The 17034-nt window shown below is 47.9% G+C and overlaps 1 protein-coding gene across 15 annotated transcripts in view; it reads right to left on the reverse strand.

Moving 5' to 3' along the window:
- The window catches only part of ARVCF (ARVCF delta catenin family member), a 592161-nt gene that overhangs the window by 290264 nt on the left and 284863 nt on the right, over positions 1 to 17034 (reverse strand). Inside the window, exon 1 of one of the 15 annotated variants that reach the window (XM_075898326.1) lies at positions 1113 to 2155. The exons of 13 other annotated variants lie outside the window; for them this stretch is intronic. Coding sequence is in view for 1 of the 2 variants with exons in the window: in XM_075898319.1 (XP_075754434.1) it covers positions 757 to 777 (21 nt within the window). In the remaining variant the exon portion in view is untranslated. Of the gene's footprint in view, positions 1 to 756; positions 1092 to 1112; positions 2156 to 17034 lie in introns of those variants that run through there. One more of the 15 variants, XM_075898319.1, reaches the window with a different exon arrangement.

Consider the following 17034-nt stretch of genomic DNA (forward strand, 5'->3'; position numbering starts at 1 on the left):
GAAATCTGATTCAACTGTGTTAATAAGACACATGGACAACTTCCAGCTGAGATAATGAAAGCAAGCTGAAACACCACCACCTTCAACATGCTAGCTGGTATTAATGCACAAGAGTGTCTTTGCTCCCCTTATTCCAAGGGTCAGAAATCTACATGTGGTTTATTTATATTTAACTTTCAAAAGCTTTATTCTGTAATACACAACACCACACCAAGGAAAAATAGAAGGTTGAGGTTTTTCCACAGAACACAATGTTTTGTAACATTATGGGCAAGAAGCGTTTCTTTAAACCAACTTCACTCTTGTTTTAAACATTATCTTCTGGTACACGCAATATCAAAATTAAAGACAAACCGCACAAAAAAAGATTTATTCTCCACTCAGTATTCAACAGTGGCACACGGTTGTTTTATTTTTGAAATAAATAACCAATATCTAGCTATTCAGTGCCAAAGAGTGCCTTGGATTTATTGAACATTATTGAAGGTCAAAATACATAATAGCTTGCTGGGGGGGGGGGGGGACACATTAAATAGTTAACACAAGAGACAACAGTACAATCTCTCTCGAATAGTCTGTTTGAAAAGCTTAGATTTCTCCTTTAGCCCACTGCTTTAAAAAACAAAACCTCTGTCTCCTTTCGTCCCTCCCAGCCTAACACTAAAAAGCCACCAAAAAGACATGCATAAATAAATGCAAGACATGTATAAAGGACACGGGGGAACAGGAAGCAAGCAATGCAAGTTTTGCACTAACCTGTTTGAATTCTGCGGGCATTCATGAAAGGTGGCAGTTTTATAGTCCCTATCAGGGAAAGACTCTGGATTATGGCAGGCTCTTTGTGCACCCAGACCTTTGGCGTGGCAATCCGGTTCACTTGCCTTCAGAGCCTATTTTCTGAGTGAATACCCTCTCCTCTCCTCTCACACTCACCCCCTTTGTAATCTGCAGTTTGAGAGCTTCTCTGCAGATTACCTACACAGAGAACTGATTCAGAGAAAAGAAACCACAATCAAAAGTTGCTCTGAAGAAAAACTAGCGAGAATAGTAAAGAAAGGACTTCTTCAGATGGTCTATATTTCTCCCAACCCCCTGGAGAAAGCAAACCTGACCTCCGCGTGGTGGTGGTGTGGTGTGGTGTGCTGCTGCTGCTGCTGCTCGTACTCCTCCTAACGCAGCTCCCGGACTCTGAAAACCCGGTCCTCTTTGGGGGCGGAAACTGACAGACAGTCACAGCTGGAAGCGCCAATAAAACAGCACTAGCCACACCCAGTAAGCAGCAGTCTGACACACAAACTGGAGCTGGCGTAAAACACCGCAGCTCAAGGGAAAGAGGAAGAGAATTCCCGTTTTATGCTGGGATCCTGCATGCTATTCTTTCAAGTGCCACAGCCTCCCAGAAAAGGCAGACTTCCTTCTCCCAGTCAGTTTTTTTTAACGTTACAAGTTGTGTGAGGTGCTACGCCCCTCCCCAACGTTTTTATTTATTTATTTTTAATTTTTTCCCTCGTTGTTTTGCTGCTGTGTGAAGGACTCACACAAACCCAGGAAACCGAGAAATGGTTATAATCTAACTGGAGACAACAGAAAGAGTTACCCATTCAAAACTCCCACCAACTGGGGGAAGTCTATTTTCCCTTCCCATACCCTCCCCCCACTTATTGCAGAAGGCTCCTTGTAAGAAGAATAAATACAAGTTTCCAGACAGGACGCCAATTGTTAAAGTTAACAGGCTCTCTAATAGCCTCAGAAATAATTTCCCAGTAGAACACTCCTAAACCTGAAGAGCAGCTAACCTGATTTTATTATGAACGAGGAGGGGGAAATCTCAACATTTTATAATCCCGAGTAGGAAAACTGCTTGTTTGCCATTCCCTCACTTTGGACCTGGACCCTGAAAACAGACTAGACAGGACTCCTGCAGTAACACAAAAGGAAGATCATTCATTTTTCATCACAGTCTCCTTCCCTCTTAAATTCCCACCACAGGAAAACTGGGATTTACAATTAATTAAAATCTATTTTTGTCATGTTAGCCACACATGGACGTTGCTACCAAGCACTTCCATAATACACATACATGACTGTAAAAATACAATAATATGCACTTTGTGGTACATTATTTTAGCAATGACTGTTAGCTGTGCTTATAGTTCATATTTATCATGTTCAATTGAAAAAAGTCTTGTTTAGCGAGATGTTGGGAAAGGAAAAGTAATTCCCATGCCTCCCAGGACTAGGATCTGATCCCTCTTTCTGCATCTTGCAAGATACAGCAAGAGAAAAATATACATCTCAAAAGCACATTACGTCTCTGGAAAAGGCTCTTTCTTTGGAAACCTACTTAGCCAGTGTGATCACTTGATTACTTGCTGACCCACAGCAGGGGAACAGAAGGACATTTAACAGGCATTCTGAAACCCTGCCCTTCAGATGTAAGCAATCAATGGGGTTTGAGTCAGCCAGCTAAGCCCTGCCTCCAGTACTAAATAACCAACATTGCTCTCAGGGACTAGCCAATGGGTTGAGGCTATTTTTTCCTCTTTCATACAAGCTTCCTGCAGCAAACAACCCATGCAATAAATAAATTCACTCTAGCAGCCAGTGGCTTGAACAATGGTAATTAGGGATGAACTGTTAACTACGCTGCTGGTTACCAGGCCTCAAATTAGAGTGACTGTGGGAAATCCAGACAGCCACCAACAGACCCTGGAGCCAGGTACCAGAGAATCAAACAAAAAAGTCACACATTAATATTTTGCATGATTGGAGCACACAGTTGCATACAACAAACTTGCTTACCCCACAGTTTCTCACACATCTTACCTTCAATTCTAGAGCTTCAGAGGGGTAGCCAACTTAGTCTGTTAACAGGAAAAACTTAAAAAACAACGAATAGTCTAGTAGCACCTTAAAAACTACCAAAATAGGTAGATGGTATCATGAGCTTTTGTGGGCAAAACTCACTTCTTCAGGGTTAGTCTTTATGGAGCCACTAGACTATTTGTTGTTTTTTAAGTTCTTCAATTCTAGGAAATGCTTTCAGCCAGTGTTATCAATAGGTTATCACCTTTGAAATGCAAAAAAACCAAAATCAGCAAAAAATCGTCTCCCCCAGAAGGAAAACACATGGCCACCCCAACTGCAAAGCAACTTTGCAATATGCCCCCTTCAATAGCCACTTAGTGTATGTAGTCCAGAGGTAGAGGACCTTTTTTGGGTCCGGGGCCAGTGACCCACTGAAAAATCAGTTGGGGGCCTCACACAAGTGAGAAGAAAAAACCCTTCACTGATGTGGTCCCTGACCGAGAAGGAAAAAGACACTTCCCACATTCTCCTCATACAACAGAGCTTAGGAAGGTCTAACATAGTAGATTGTGCCACAGTGGAAGGGAGGGGGATGGTGCTGGAGCACCAGCGTGGGCTGCCCAATGCTGGGGGTCCTGAACCTTGGTGGCTGGATCCAGGCAAGCTGGGGGCCGCATCCAGCCCCTGGGTCTGAGATTCCCCATCCCCCTGACCTAGACAGAGAACATATATAGACAAGATTGTTGTAAACAATCCCTTTACTCTGGGACCCTCTCTTCCACATCTGTTGATGGGCAGACATCTGCTGTACTTACAACGGTTTTTATCTGCTATTGCTTAAATTGCACAAATAGGAACACTGATGCATTTTTAACTGCCATAGAAAGTCTAACATCAAATATCCCAGTGTATTGTGATAATCATGCAAACCTTTGGTCACATGTAAAATAAACCCCAGAAGGATAAATTATATTTCTGGCAACTGGCCAATCCATTAGAAAACAGCTAGGATTGCCAAATATTGGCAAGGTGGTTAGTAACTAGGGCCTCTTAACTAACATCAGTTGTAATATAAAAATTAGAAAGAAGTGTCTCCCACAGAACATGGAACATATTAAATTAGAGTTTGGTAAAAGAAAGAATGCATCTCACTAGCATGAACAAAAGAGACCCCTCTTTTAGTTAATTAAATAAAACAGTTCAACTTCTGTGGAAGCCACCCTGGTGTAGAAAAGTGCCATTCATCTCAAATATGTTCAGGATTATGTGCCAGGGCCCAGCTCTCCATGATGTTTTCCATTATTTCCAAATATTATTGAAAAATTGCATGCACTGTTATAAGCACCTTCTCCAAGTAGCAAATATTACTGTAATGGGACATGTTCTCTACCCCCTCAAATCTTATTCAGTATAAAGAGAACAAAGAAATTATTTACTAAACACCTAGTAATTACTCCAAAAACATCCAAAGAGCAGTACAGTACATGTCAAAATCAACTGATCATACAGAAATAGCTTCTGGATGATTTTCTTGCATGTTGTTTTGGGAGCATATAGCAGAATATATTTGCGTGAGACACCATTCAGGGGACAGGTCTTTCTACAGACATTTAATTTGTCAAAATTTTTTAGTTTTATTGGGAGAAGGTGGTTGGTTTGGTTTGCTCATTTTCAAAATGCCAAAAGCAGTTAAGTATGTTACTTGATTCTGATTTAGTTTAATTACTTTTTATGAAAAAACAAAACCTGCTTTTGAACGGTAATGGCAAATTAAAAATGAACCATTTGAAACAACTTCTACATTTTCTTTTCAAAGGAGAGTTAGGGTCTTGTAAAGGTCTTGTGTTTGAAGTTTTAGCCCTGGGCAAATTTCATGTACTTGAGATACTCACACATGAAAATAGATTAGCAAAGAAAAAGAACAATTAATGGAAATTCAAATCCTACCTTTAACAATAGTGGCCTAAAACATTATTATGTCATTCATGGCTAAAGATACATCTCTGTTTAAATCTTGTTCCTAAAAGCACTTCAGCAACATTATGTAGCATTTTCCATCTCCACAGCTATAGTTAAAAGAATATTTTGTTCAACCCAGCAATTTGGCAGTCTAAAAAGGACAAACTTTTTACAATGTATAAACTGAGATATTTATTTTAAAATAAAAGCTGTAATTACACTTGGTACTCAGCCTCAAGCTGCAGATGGCTCTCTTTGGCCATTCTGCTCTGAGTTACACCAAGGCTACGTCTACGACTGGCATGATTTTCCGGAAATACTTTTAATGGAAAAGGTTTTCTGGAAAAGAGCGTCTAGATTGGTCCCGGAGTTATCGTTATAACGATGCGCTTTTGCGGAAAAGCGCGTCTAGATTGGTGGCGTGCTTTTGCGCAAAAGCAGAACCCCGGAACCATTTTGAAGAGGGCAAAAGGCCACCAGACCTTTCCGGGGGCAGGAGCTCCGTTCAGACACGTGCTTAAAGGGGTCTCACCGGACAGTCGTTTGTCTCCTGCTCCGTGCGTTAGGACCTCTGGCAGGGACTGGCAGCCATAGCAGGTTTTGTGGTTGCCCTCTGACTTTTGGGGACACCACCCTTTTGCCCCCTACTGCTTTTTCCTGATTATGCTTTTTTGTGCCCTGCTCTGTCTGCCATGGAGCCATGGGTGGCCATGTGCCTGCTCTGGCCCGTTGGCCATTTTCGAGTGCCTGCAGCTGGGGCTCCAGGCCGGTGCCCTTGTCTTTCAGGACCAGGAGGCAGAGATCGCTTTCAACTCCCTCACCAGGGAGGCCATGGCGACCCTGTGGCATCTGCACCCCAGGGTGGAGAGGCCACTCTGGAGATTGGACACCAGTACGGACTGGTGGGACCGGCTGGTCCTCGGGCAATGGGACGACCAGCAATGGCTCCGGAATTTCCACATGCGAAAGCGGACGTTCCTGGAGCTGTGCGCCTGGCTCACCCCTGTGCTCCAGAGAGCCACCACCCGGCTGCGTGCACCCATGCCTGTCGACAAGAGGGTCGCAATCGCACTATGGAAGCTGGCCACCCCGGACAGCTACCGCTCGGTGGCACAGCAATTCGGTGTGGGAAGATCCACCATCAGTGTCGTCATGATGGAGGTAAGTCCCAGGGGTAGTAGGGTGCGGGGAGGGTGCTGACTCCATGCCCAGGGGCAGCCAAGACTCCAGGCAGGGTCACCCAAGGGTTTGGGCCATCCCTTCCTTGCACAGGCCTGCTGGGGGGGGGGGAGGCATGGGGCAAGGGGGCCCTGGTGTGTGTGTGTGTGCATGAGGACAGAGGGACTCACGGGAGGAGGGCCAAGGGAGCGCACACTCACCCCTGCATTATGTGATGTGCTCCCTTGTGTTTCTCTGCACCCTTCTGCAGGTCGTCCACGCCATCAATGATGTCCTGCTACCGAGAGTCATCCGCCTGCATGACGTGGACACTACGCTGGCCAGCTTCGCTGCCCTCGGGTTCCCCAACTGCGGGGGAGCCCTGAACGCAACCCACATCCCCGTCTGGGCCCCAAAGCATCAAGCAGCCCATTTCATGAACAGAAGGGGTACTGCTCGATTGTTCTCCAGGCCCTCGTGGACCACCGGGGCCACTTCCTAGATATCTACGGGGGCTAGTCCGGCAGGGCACACGATGCCCGCATCCTCCGCAACTCCGGACTGTTTCGCAGGCTGGAGGCGGGCACCTACTTCCCCCGGCAGGAGTTGACTGTCGGGGATGTGCCTATGCCCATCTGCGTTATCGGGGATGTGGCCTACCCCCTGCTGCCCTGGCTAATGTTGCCCTACACAGGGCAGCTGGAACAGAACCGGGCCCGGTTCAACGACCTCCTCAACCAGGCCCGAAATCAGGTGGAGCTCGCCTTCAGACGCTTAAAAGCCCGCTTCCGTTGTTTGCTCACCCGTCTCGAGATGGGTGAGCGGAATGCAACGGAGGTACTGGCTGCGTGCTGCGTGCTCCATAACTTTGTGGAGCGGAGCGGGGAGGCCTTCCTCCCTGCATGGATGGCAGCCGAGGCACAGACGTTCGAACAGCCCCACATAGCTGCCGTCAGCCAGGCGCGCCAGGATGGGGTGCGCATCAGAGAGGCCCTGATGGACATATTTGCACAAGCCCCATAGTAGGGTCGCCTGGGTCTCCCCATACGACTCCTTCCCGTCCCCTCTCCTTCCCCCCTCCCCTTACCTCTTCCCAATTGTAAAGCGTCGGTTCCAAGCACATCGGCCATCATCATGAATGTTCGTCGGGTACGTCGGACGTAGTTAGGGTTTTTCTTTTTAGGTTAGGCTAGGGTTTAGGCCACCATCGCCTATCCAATCTGTCCCGAAGAACAGGAAGAGGATTCGTGGTTCGTGCGGAAGGCTCGAGTCAGCGTATCCGATTCCAGTCGTCTTTGAGGGCTCTCCTGGCTGTTCCTCTCCCAAGGCCCGGAAGGACCAAAGGATTGAGGTTGCCAGCAACACTACAATCATCCCTGCGTCTAGACTATGTTACATATTCTTTTGTGTGCGTCTTTTAACCTTTCTTGCTTGTTTGTTATCTATGTTAATATAGTTGTGGTTTAAATTTTACTTAAAAGTGTCAGTATTTATTTATGCACCACAAACTAATGACCATTTAAAAGGACGACCGGTGATAGATACAGAATTTGGTGTCCGCATTTTGTAATCCTCTTAAATTTAGTTGGCTAATTGCAATCTCAAATCATTTATTACAGTTACCTCGAGTAACACAATAACCAACACAGATTTGTTTTCAACTGAAAAATTGTCTATTTTTATTTACAAGGGGGAGGGGGAGGAGGAGGAGGAGACCTTCAACTGGGACGGGGAGGGAGAGGAGACCTTCAACTGGGACGGGGAGGGGGAGGAGTTACTCCTGGGAGGGGTGGCCCCTGCGAGCGCTCCTGCGGGGGCAGACCTGCACATGCAAGGTAGGCCGCATTGGGGCAGGCTGCACGGGGAGGTGGGCAGGAGGAGGGGGCATTTCAGGGGCAGGAGGAGCATTGAAGGAGGGGGCATTTCAGGGGCGGCAGGAGAAGGGGGCATTGCAGGGGCAGGAGGGGGCATTGGAGGAGGGGGCATTGCAGGGGCGGCAGGAGGAGGCATTGCAGAGGCAGGAGGGGGCATTGGAGGAGGGGGCATTGCAGGACTAGAAGGGGGCATGGGCAGTGCTAGGGGAGGGATGGCGGAGGAATGGGGTAAGGCCATGCCATAATGTATGGCATGCGCTATGTGCACAGTGAGGGTGGCGACAGAGTCAGCCATGCACGTGCACTGGGCCTGGAAGGCAGCCCAGGCCTCCTAGCGCCACTGCAGGTCCCCCTCGACGCGCTTGCGAATCGAAGCCTCGATTCGCTCAACGGCCTGCACATGCCAGTGAAGGAGCTGGTCCCGGTGGCGGAGCCTATGCCTGCGTGGTTCGGCAGCTGGGGATGCCGCTGCTGCTGGACTGGAGGGTCCCTGACTTGTGCTTGGTCCCGCTGCAGGGAAGAGAAGAAAGGATGGGTCAGTCAGGCAGGCCGGCCACTGTCCCCACCCCTGATGCCCTCCACCCCTGAGCCCAGGTGACCCCACAGTTGTGTGGCTTGGGCCCACTCGGTTCCCCTCCTACCCCCGTGTTGTATGTTTGCAAGGAGAACCGCCCCTGAAGTAGGGTCCTCCTCCATGTATTGTAACCATCAGTCTGTGTTCTGGCCCCATGGAGGGCAGGAAGGTGCTTGAGTTGCGTTAACCTGTGGAACTCCCTGCTGGTGGAGACTGTGAGGCTTTGGGCTAATCACTGGTGTTTGACAGGGAGCGAGATGAATCCTCACATAGTGCCTGGGAGCACATCTGGCAGAGGTGGTCTGGGCTCTCAGATCCCCATCGCGTGGGATATCTCCTGGACAGAACCAGAAGAGTGGGGGGGGGGAGGGTCCCATCCTTGCAGCAAAACTCAGGCGGCCCTAAGGGTGGCCCGAGCGCTTCCCCCCCTTCGCTCTCGCACTATCCCTCACACACGTAGCCCAGGGACATGTGTGACCGCAGTGGGGACTTCCCTCGGGGAGCCAGCCAAGGCACCGGGAGCAGGCGAGGGGCTCAGTGGGGGTCCACGGTCACAGGACCGTAACGCTGCGGTGTACCCAATAGCAGCTGGCTGTGCCTCACAGCCAGGCATGGGACAGTGTGCCGTTCTCCGTGCTGCACCCTTGGCGGAGGTGCGGGCTCTGGGCTGAGTCCCTGGGGCCCTGGCCGGTTCCAGCTGGCATCCACCCTTCCCCCCGGTCCCGCCGCATGTGTGGGAGCAGCACGGTCCCAGGTGTGCCCTGGAGCTGCCTGCCGTGGCCACGTGCCGCTCCGTCACCAGGCTGCACGTGGTTGCACGTGCTGCTTGCTGCCTAATGCTACACAGCCCGTACAGCTCAAGTGGCCTGCGTGACATGCTTTCCCCCTCCCTCCTCCGGGCGCCTGGCTCACCTCCCTCCCCCGCCCTGCCTCTCGCCCTTGTGAGTGCAAAGTGCAAGACTCACCGGTGGATCCTTCCCCAGCCTCAGAGGGGCTGCTGGAGGGGGCCTGCTGGGTGGCGATGCTGGTCTCCTCCTCCGACGCACTGCTGTCTCCTTCCCCCGCCTCGGTGGTCCGGGTGATGGGGGGGGCGCAAGCAGGTGTCTACAGGCACGTTCAGGGCTTGTGGGGCTGGCTGGCCAAGGATGGCATGCAGCCGGTCGTAGTGGGGGCAGGTGTCTGGTCCTGCACCCCTGCCCTCGCTGGCCCGCACGTAACCCAGGTGCAGCTCCTTGACCTTAGCCCGGACCTATTCGAGGTTCTGGTGCTGGATGTCCGTGCTGGGCTAGCGCCTGGGCCATGCGGTCGTAGATGTCGGCATTGCGGCGCCAGGACCTAATGCCATGGAGGCCCTCCTCCTCCTGCCAGAGATCCAGGAGGGTCTCCAGCTCCCTGGGGGACCACAAGGGGCCCCGTCGTTTCCGGTCCCTGGGGGCCTCCTGTGCTGGGGGTGCAGGTGGCTCAGCACCCGGAGCTGCCATGGCTGGCTCAGATGGCTGCTGGGCAGGGCAGGGGCGCCGTGGCAGACCTCAGGTCGGAGGTCTGAGGCACACTCCTGCCACGTGTGCTCAGCAGCTTACAACTGCTTTAAGATCTCAGGTTACCAGGAAGTCCGGGGCTCTTACGGGGTCTCCTGGCATCCAAACCACTTTTTTCCGTTTAGCCTGCTTTTGCGCAAAAGCGTTAGCTAGCTGTCTACACTGGCCCTTTTGTGCAACAGTTTTTCGCAAAAAGGACTTTTGCCTGAATGGGAGCAGCAAAGCTTTTCCAGAAAAGCGGCTGATTTCGCACAGTAGATCGTCAGTGCTTTTGCGGAAAATCAAGCGGCCAGTGTAGACAGCTGGCAAGTTTTTCCAGAAAAGCGGCTGATTTTCCGGAAAAACTGGCCAGTCTAGACACAACCCAGTAGTGTAAGTCCGCTGATATCAGTGAATTATTCCAGCCTTGCAACAGTGATAGAAAGGGCTTGTCTTCACATAAAGTGCTACAATTGGGCGGTTATACTTGTACAGCTGGGCTGCGGCAGTACTTTAGTGAAGACACCATCACTCTGATGGAAGAGTTTCTCTTATTGGTATAGTTATTCCACCTCTCTGAGATGCAGTAGTTGTTCTGTAGACCCAGCACTGCCTACACTGGGGGTTAGGTCAGTCACTCAGAAGTGTAGATTTTAAACATCCTGAGCAACACAGTTAAACTGATATAGGCCTGCAGTGTAGACCTGGCCTACCAACAGAATGATATCTGATCCATAACCATGATGTCACTTTTAGTAAAATAACCCAGACTTGTATCAGATTCAGGAATGCAGCAATGTCTATTGTAACAGTCAATTTAATTTACAAACTCCTTCTACAATATAGCTCAATTTTAGCTTTCAAAACAGCAGAATATAATAAAAAGGAAGATGTGACTGCTCTACAAGCTAAGTATTCTGGCTAATATTATGAAGTAGTTACTATAAAAATTGCTATATCCCTGAATGCCTCTTTATAAAAGTGGAATTCATCATCACTGATTAACAGGGCTGTATTGTGCGTTTGCCAGACAAGGGACAACAGTGAGTTGTTAGAATTTAACGGCTGCCTATCTAGGTGGAAACACTTGAATGACAATGAGTTAGCTGAAGCCAGAAGATACTTTTTCCACTTTTCCCATTCCAGCATATATACTGAAGGGAGAAGGAGTGGAAAATCACTAGCAGCAAAATCAAGACACCAAAATGGTGATTTTAATCTTTAAAAAGGACGGGAATAGGGTTGCCAGGTGGCTGGTTTTTGCCCGGAAAGTCCGGTAATTGAGTCTTCTTTCCGGGAAAAAAACAAACAAAAAAATATCGGACATGCAAAATGTCTGGTATTTTCTGTTTTTCTCAAAGGGAAGACGGTGGAGACATTTTTTTCCTGCTGTGTCTGGCGGGGAGGAGAGAGGGCGGGGTGTCCCTGAGACCACTTTAAAAACTTCCCCCAGCCTCCTTGGCAGTGAAAGAGGCTGCAGCTCCTTCCCAGGCTCAAGCTGCTACAAAGGCTGCCAGCAAAACTCCTTTTGCCATGAGCAGGTGTGTGGGAGGAGAGGAGAGGAGATCCATTCCCAGAGTGGGAGGGAAGGGAAGCCCCTGAGCCCCTTCTCTGCAAGGGGCACCTTTTGGAAGGAAGGGGAAGCCACAGCAGGGACAGCATCTCCCCTTCCTCTCCCCTGCCCCCACACCTTACCTGAATAGGCCGGCTAGCCTCTGGCAGTCTGGAGCCTTACCAGTTAAGGAGGCATGCAGGACTGGAGGGAAGGTGGGGGCGGGGGATACCTCACAGGAGTGGGAAGGAAGAGAATCACCACCAACCTCTTCCCTGAATGGGGTATAATTAGGGAGGAAGGGGTGGCCACATCTGGGCAAGCCCCAGAACACCTTCCCTGCAATAGGCTGGCTGCAGCAAGGAGCAGTGTCTTGTAGCCCTATTTAGCCCTACACTGGCTGCAATGCCTCCTTAACAGTTAAGGAGGTATGCGGGACCCGAGGGAAAGGCGGGGGGGGGGGGGGGGGCGGGGGGAATCCCTTGCAAGAGGGGAAGGAAAGGAAAGCCCCCCACCCCTTCCCTGCATGGGGTTAAGGTTACCAGGCGTGAGGTTTTCAACTGGACAGTCTGGCAATTGCATCTTCTGTTCGGTTAAAAACAAACCGAGAAAATACCGATATTTTCTGTGTTTCTCGGACAAAAGGCTGGCGGGGACACTTTTCCCCCTCCCCCTGCTGTGTCTGGTGGGTTCTCTCTTTTTTTTTTCCTCGACCAATTTTTTTCCCCACCATGTTCGGTATTGTTTGTGAAACTATCTGGCAACCCTAGACGGGAGGAGGAAGATTCAGAGACACAAAGGAAGTTTTCGGGCAGGATTCAGGAAGGGGAAAAAAGAGTCAAGGTCTAAAAGGACAAACTCCGGCCTGAAGGAGTCCAGCTGTCACAAAACAAGGACAGCTATGTACTATAATAGGAACACTCTGGAATAGTCCCACTATTGCTACAAATGGTATCTAGTTGGGAAAGTTGTCAACTTCATGCCCAGACAATTCTAATCCCAGCACAAAGAGTGGTGTGGAGTAGTGAGTGCAGCAGAGCTGACAATTTTTATACAAATCTGTATATTTCATTGTGCTGTTAGAACCCTGGGCAAAGTGTCAGTGTGTCTTATCACCTGGAGCTGTCCTGTGTATCCACAACACACACCCCTGCTGGCATTCTAGGAGAGGAAGCATTTAAGCGACAAAGGAAGTCTCAGGGTCAGTCCTGGTTTTAAGGGTTGGGCAGGGGGCTATGTGGTCACAGCTAGCTGGACTATCTGCCATAGGGAAGATCTGCGGACAGGGAAAGGCCCTGAGATAGCAGCAGTGCCTGGATTTCCTTCAGAGTCTAAGGGCTTAACACAGCTGAACCTGCCCCATCCCCAGCAATCTAGTGAGTGGCCAAGAGGGGGTACTCAACAGGACCTGCGACAGGAGGGTTTGGTTTTGCAGTCATGGGGGGGGGGGGGGAAGTGCTTCTTCTTGTTGATTTAAAAAAAAGACTGATCTTTTGGATTCTAAATGTGAGGGTTTGTTTGTTTATTGTCTCTATAAAACACAATTTTGATCCTGCAGGTGAATTGGCCCCTCAGCTTCAATGACACACCCCATGGGGACCTCTGCCTGCTCAGTTGAAACTACATGATCAGAACACAAATTAATAACACATTTAGAGCCAATGCAAACAAGTTATTGTCAGGATTTAAACCCTTCCCGGTCAGCATCCCATCCTGAACTTTGTAGAACTACGCACGAGAACCAGAAAGTGGAAATGACCCCCCCCCCCCAAAAAAGCACAACAAGAACAAAACTAAAATAACAAACACTAATATCCCTCTCCCAAAGTGGCTAGTTATTTTCATGGTCCACACTGAAAGAAATTGAAAAATTAAACTAAACTGAAAAACTAAACTAGTAGCACAAATAGTGAAAAAAAATCCATTTTTAAAGTGCAAAATGCCTTCTGTCTACACTGGCGTGATCTTGCGTAAAAACTCTTTAGCGCAAGAGTTCTTGCGTTAAAGTAGTTGTGCAAGAGGGCGTCTACACTGGCATGTGCTTTTGTGCAAGAGATGTGCTTTTGCATAAGAGCATCATTACCAGTGTAGACTCTCTCATGCGCAAGAAAGCTCTGGTGGCCATTTTAAGCATAGGGCTTTCTTGCGCAAAAAATTCATGTTGCCTGTCTACAGTGGCCTCTTGCACAAGAACAGTTGTGCAAAAGGGCTTATTCCTGAGCTGGAGCATCAGAGTTCTGGTGCAAGAAGCCCTGATTTCATACATTACAACATTAGTTTACTTGCGCAAGAACACGCAGCCACTGTAGGCAGGCAGCAAGTTTTTGCGCAAGAGCGGCCGCTTTTGTGCAAGATCGCGCCAGTGTAGATACAGCCTCAGTTTTCTTGGGTCTTGGTTCTACAAGGTTGGTATTATGTATAAAATTCAGCTTCGAAGTGTCTCAATATAGATGACCTACCAAGAAACATTGTATTGTTAGCAGAGCTATGTAAAATTTTGGCAATAGAAATGGAAATTCTAGAAATATGAAGGTTTAGGTATTTTTTGCAAAAATTTAAAGTGTTCTCCAAGTTGTGTGCAACTTTGAGCTAAGCATTTGCAGCTACTATCATTCCCTTTCTATGCCAATAATTTGAGTATTTGAGTAATATTAGGCTCATTTTTAAGTGTTTCGGCAACAACAAAATCCCCACATGAAATTTACGAACAGAAATTTCAAAATTTTCCTAGTTCTACCAAATGAAACTGCAAAATTATTCTCAAAAAGTGTAAGGAAAATATGGTCATAGTTTTGAAGAGCTATAATTGTTCACATAGAGACAGCTGCTCTCATTCCGACAAACAATGAACAGCACTTTGGAATTTAATAGTTACCATATAAAGTTGCAGAGTACATACTTAAAGGATGAAGAGTAAAAAGAAGCCACACAAATGTGAACGCGAGGTAGATGCTGATTGGTGACTATGGATAACATCAACTTATTTCACCATAGCAAAGGAGTGTAACAGAAGGTGACTTTTTTACACTGTTAATAGAACCCGACTAAAATGTGGTGAATCAAGATAAGAATATGTTCTTAAACACAGACGCAATTGTTGCAAAACTAAATTATCATAGGAGAATAAAAATCATCATTCCCCTTCCCGAAAAAGACAACGACCAAACTCTCAGCAATTTAGTTATTAACTTTTCAGTTTAAAATTCATTTTGCAGAAGAAACTTACTAGTAAAAGTTCATACAGTGACTTGACTCAATGTCCATAATTGCTTGCACTCTGATGTCCATAATTCTCAGTAGGTAATGCACTTGATCCTAATGAGTTGCTCCTGCAAGGTGCTGAATGCCTTAACTACACAGAGGCAGCAAGGAGTGGGGAAAGCAAGTAAATAATACTGTTTTGCTTATCGGATAGTCGACTATTCCCTAACATTCCTAGTTCAGGGCTTCCCATAGGCCAGATTTACTTTTCTGGGGTTCCAGAGTTAGTGGATTTTATGGACCCCTTTAGGCTCTGGGATGGGGAGGAAAAGAGGGGTTCATTGTGTGGGACAGGGCTGCCAATGGGTGGAAGAGGGATGGGGTGCAGAAGGGGGAAAGGTTGCGAGATCTGGGTGCGATGTAGGGTACAGAGGCAGGCTGGGAGTAGAGTCTCTGGCTAGGAGGTAAGGTGTCTGGCCAGAAGGGAGGGTGTAGAATGGGTGCAGAAGGAAGGGTGCAGGGAGAGTGTCTGGCCAGGAAGGAGGGTGTCTGGCCAGCAGGGAGGGTGCAGGAACAAGGGAGAGTGTCCGAGCAAACTGGAGGTGTGGGGTCTTGGCGGAGGGAAAGGAGTGAGATAGGGAATTTGGGTGCAGAGTCTGGGCATGAAAGGGATGCTTAACTGGCTTCGCACCCTCTTGCAGCGGGAAAAGCCTCTAGACAGCATGCTGTCATTCTCCCCAAGGGATAGGAAGGGGGAGGGAGCTCAGTCTCCCTGGCACAACCAAAAGGTTGCAGCATCAATTGCAAGCTTCCCATAGGGAAGGGTGGGGTGTGGGGGGTGTGTGTGTGTGTGTGTGTGTGTGTGTGTGTGTGTGTGTGCGTGTGAATCCCTTAATATGAGCACAAATATTTTAGTCCCACGGAAAGAAAAGTATAAACTTCCCTAGAGCCAAGGGGCTCTGTAGACAGTAGCTCAACAAAATGAAATGACATACCTGGCAAAAAGGGGACTTGGTGTACTCTGCATGGGTGCTGAGCAGTGAAATGGAAAGAGAAGACAATACTCCAAGTACTCAAGCAAAGTCTCATTTTATATCAGGCTATATATTTTCCCACTGCTGTGGTAAGCTGTAAATATATATGCATTTCTAATGCATCTATCACTTACAATATCAAATTTAGCTGACCCCTAAATTTCAGCACTTCAATTCTACAAGCCTATACTACTGGGCTGTGTCTACACTGGCAAAGTTTTTCCGGAAAATCATCTGATTTTCCAGGAAAACTTGCCAGCTGTCTACACTGGCCGCTTGAATTTCTGGAAAAGCACTGACGATCTAATGTAAAATCATCAGTGCTTTTCCGGAAATACTATACTGCTCCTGTTCGGGCAAAAGTCTTTTTCCGAAAGCCTTTTGCCTGAAAGGGCCAGTGTAGACAGCATGGTAGTGTTTTCCACAAAAAAGCACATCTAGATTGACCACGTCTAGATTGGCCACGTCTAGATTGGCCACGGATGCTTTTCCGCAAAAAGTGCTTTTCTGTTAAAAGCATTTTCGGAAAATCATGCCAGTGTAGACGTAGCCCTGTTGTTCAGGGCAGAGAATCTTAGGAGATAGGTTTTGTTGCTTTTATCAGAGAAACTGATTAATCTCTGTAATTTGAAAGCAAAGAGCAAAAAAGTGATCCAATGGCTTACTAACTCTATTGAGTATCCTATATGCTATTTGGGTCAGCAAAACAATGGACTTGATGTTAAACAGGTGTAACACTACTGATTTAAGTGGTAGCTTTTTCCCCCAGAAAGATTTGCACTAATTTCTATTTGTAGCTCTGCATTCTTACTGTGTATTCTGCTATACTTTTGAGTTGATCTTGTGCTTGAACCTCACTTCCCCAAAAGGAATGTCTCTTTTGGCAAGAGCTTTTGTTCCAACACTCCACCACAAAGGCACTGTAATATTAATGTGGAACAGAAAAATGCTGGCACTGGATTACTGACACAAAATACAACAGACAGCAAAGTTCCTTACATAAACACCGCCCCCCCCTCCCCCCCCCCGACACACACACACACTTACTTACTTAAAATTTCTCTTCTGTTTCAGCTGGCTCCAGAAAAATATATGATCAGACTCTTAAACATAAAACAGTCTGTATCTTTTCTCCGCAGATTGGTTTTGCTTGAGCAGCCGGAACCATGTTTGCACAGTGGAAAAAGACTGATTAGAGGTTACTTTTAACTAGGTTGATTAATAACATTTTGATCTGGGCTTTCAAGTTGTCTTGATAAAAGCATCTAGCTTGGGGGATCTCTCAAGTCTTTCCTCCCTCATGTTCCCCTTAACCTCCCCCACCTCCACCATCTCCCTAATGCCTTGGTTAAGTTCT

The sequence above is a fragment of the Pelodiscus sinensis genome, chromosome 15, assembly GCF_049634645.1.
Source record: "Pelodiscus sinensis isolate JC-2024 chromosome 15, ASM4963464v1, whole genome shotgun sequence".
NCBI classification, from domain to species: Eukaryota; Metazoa; Chordata; order Testudines; family Trionychidae; genus Pelodiscus; species Pelodiscus sinensis.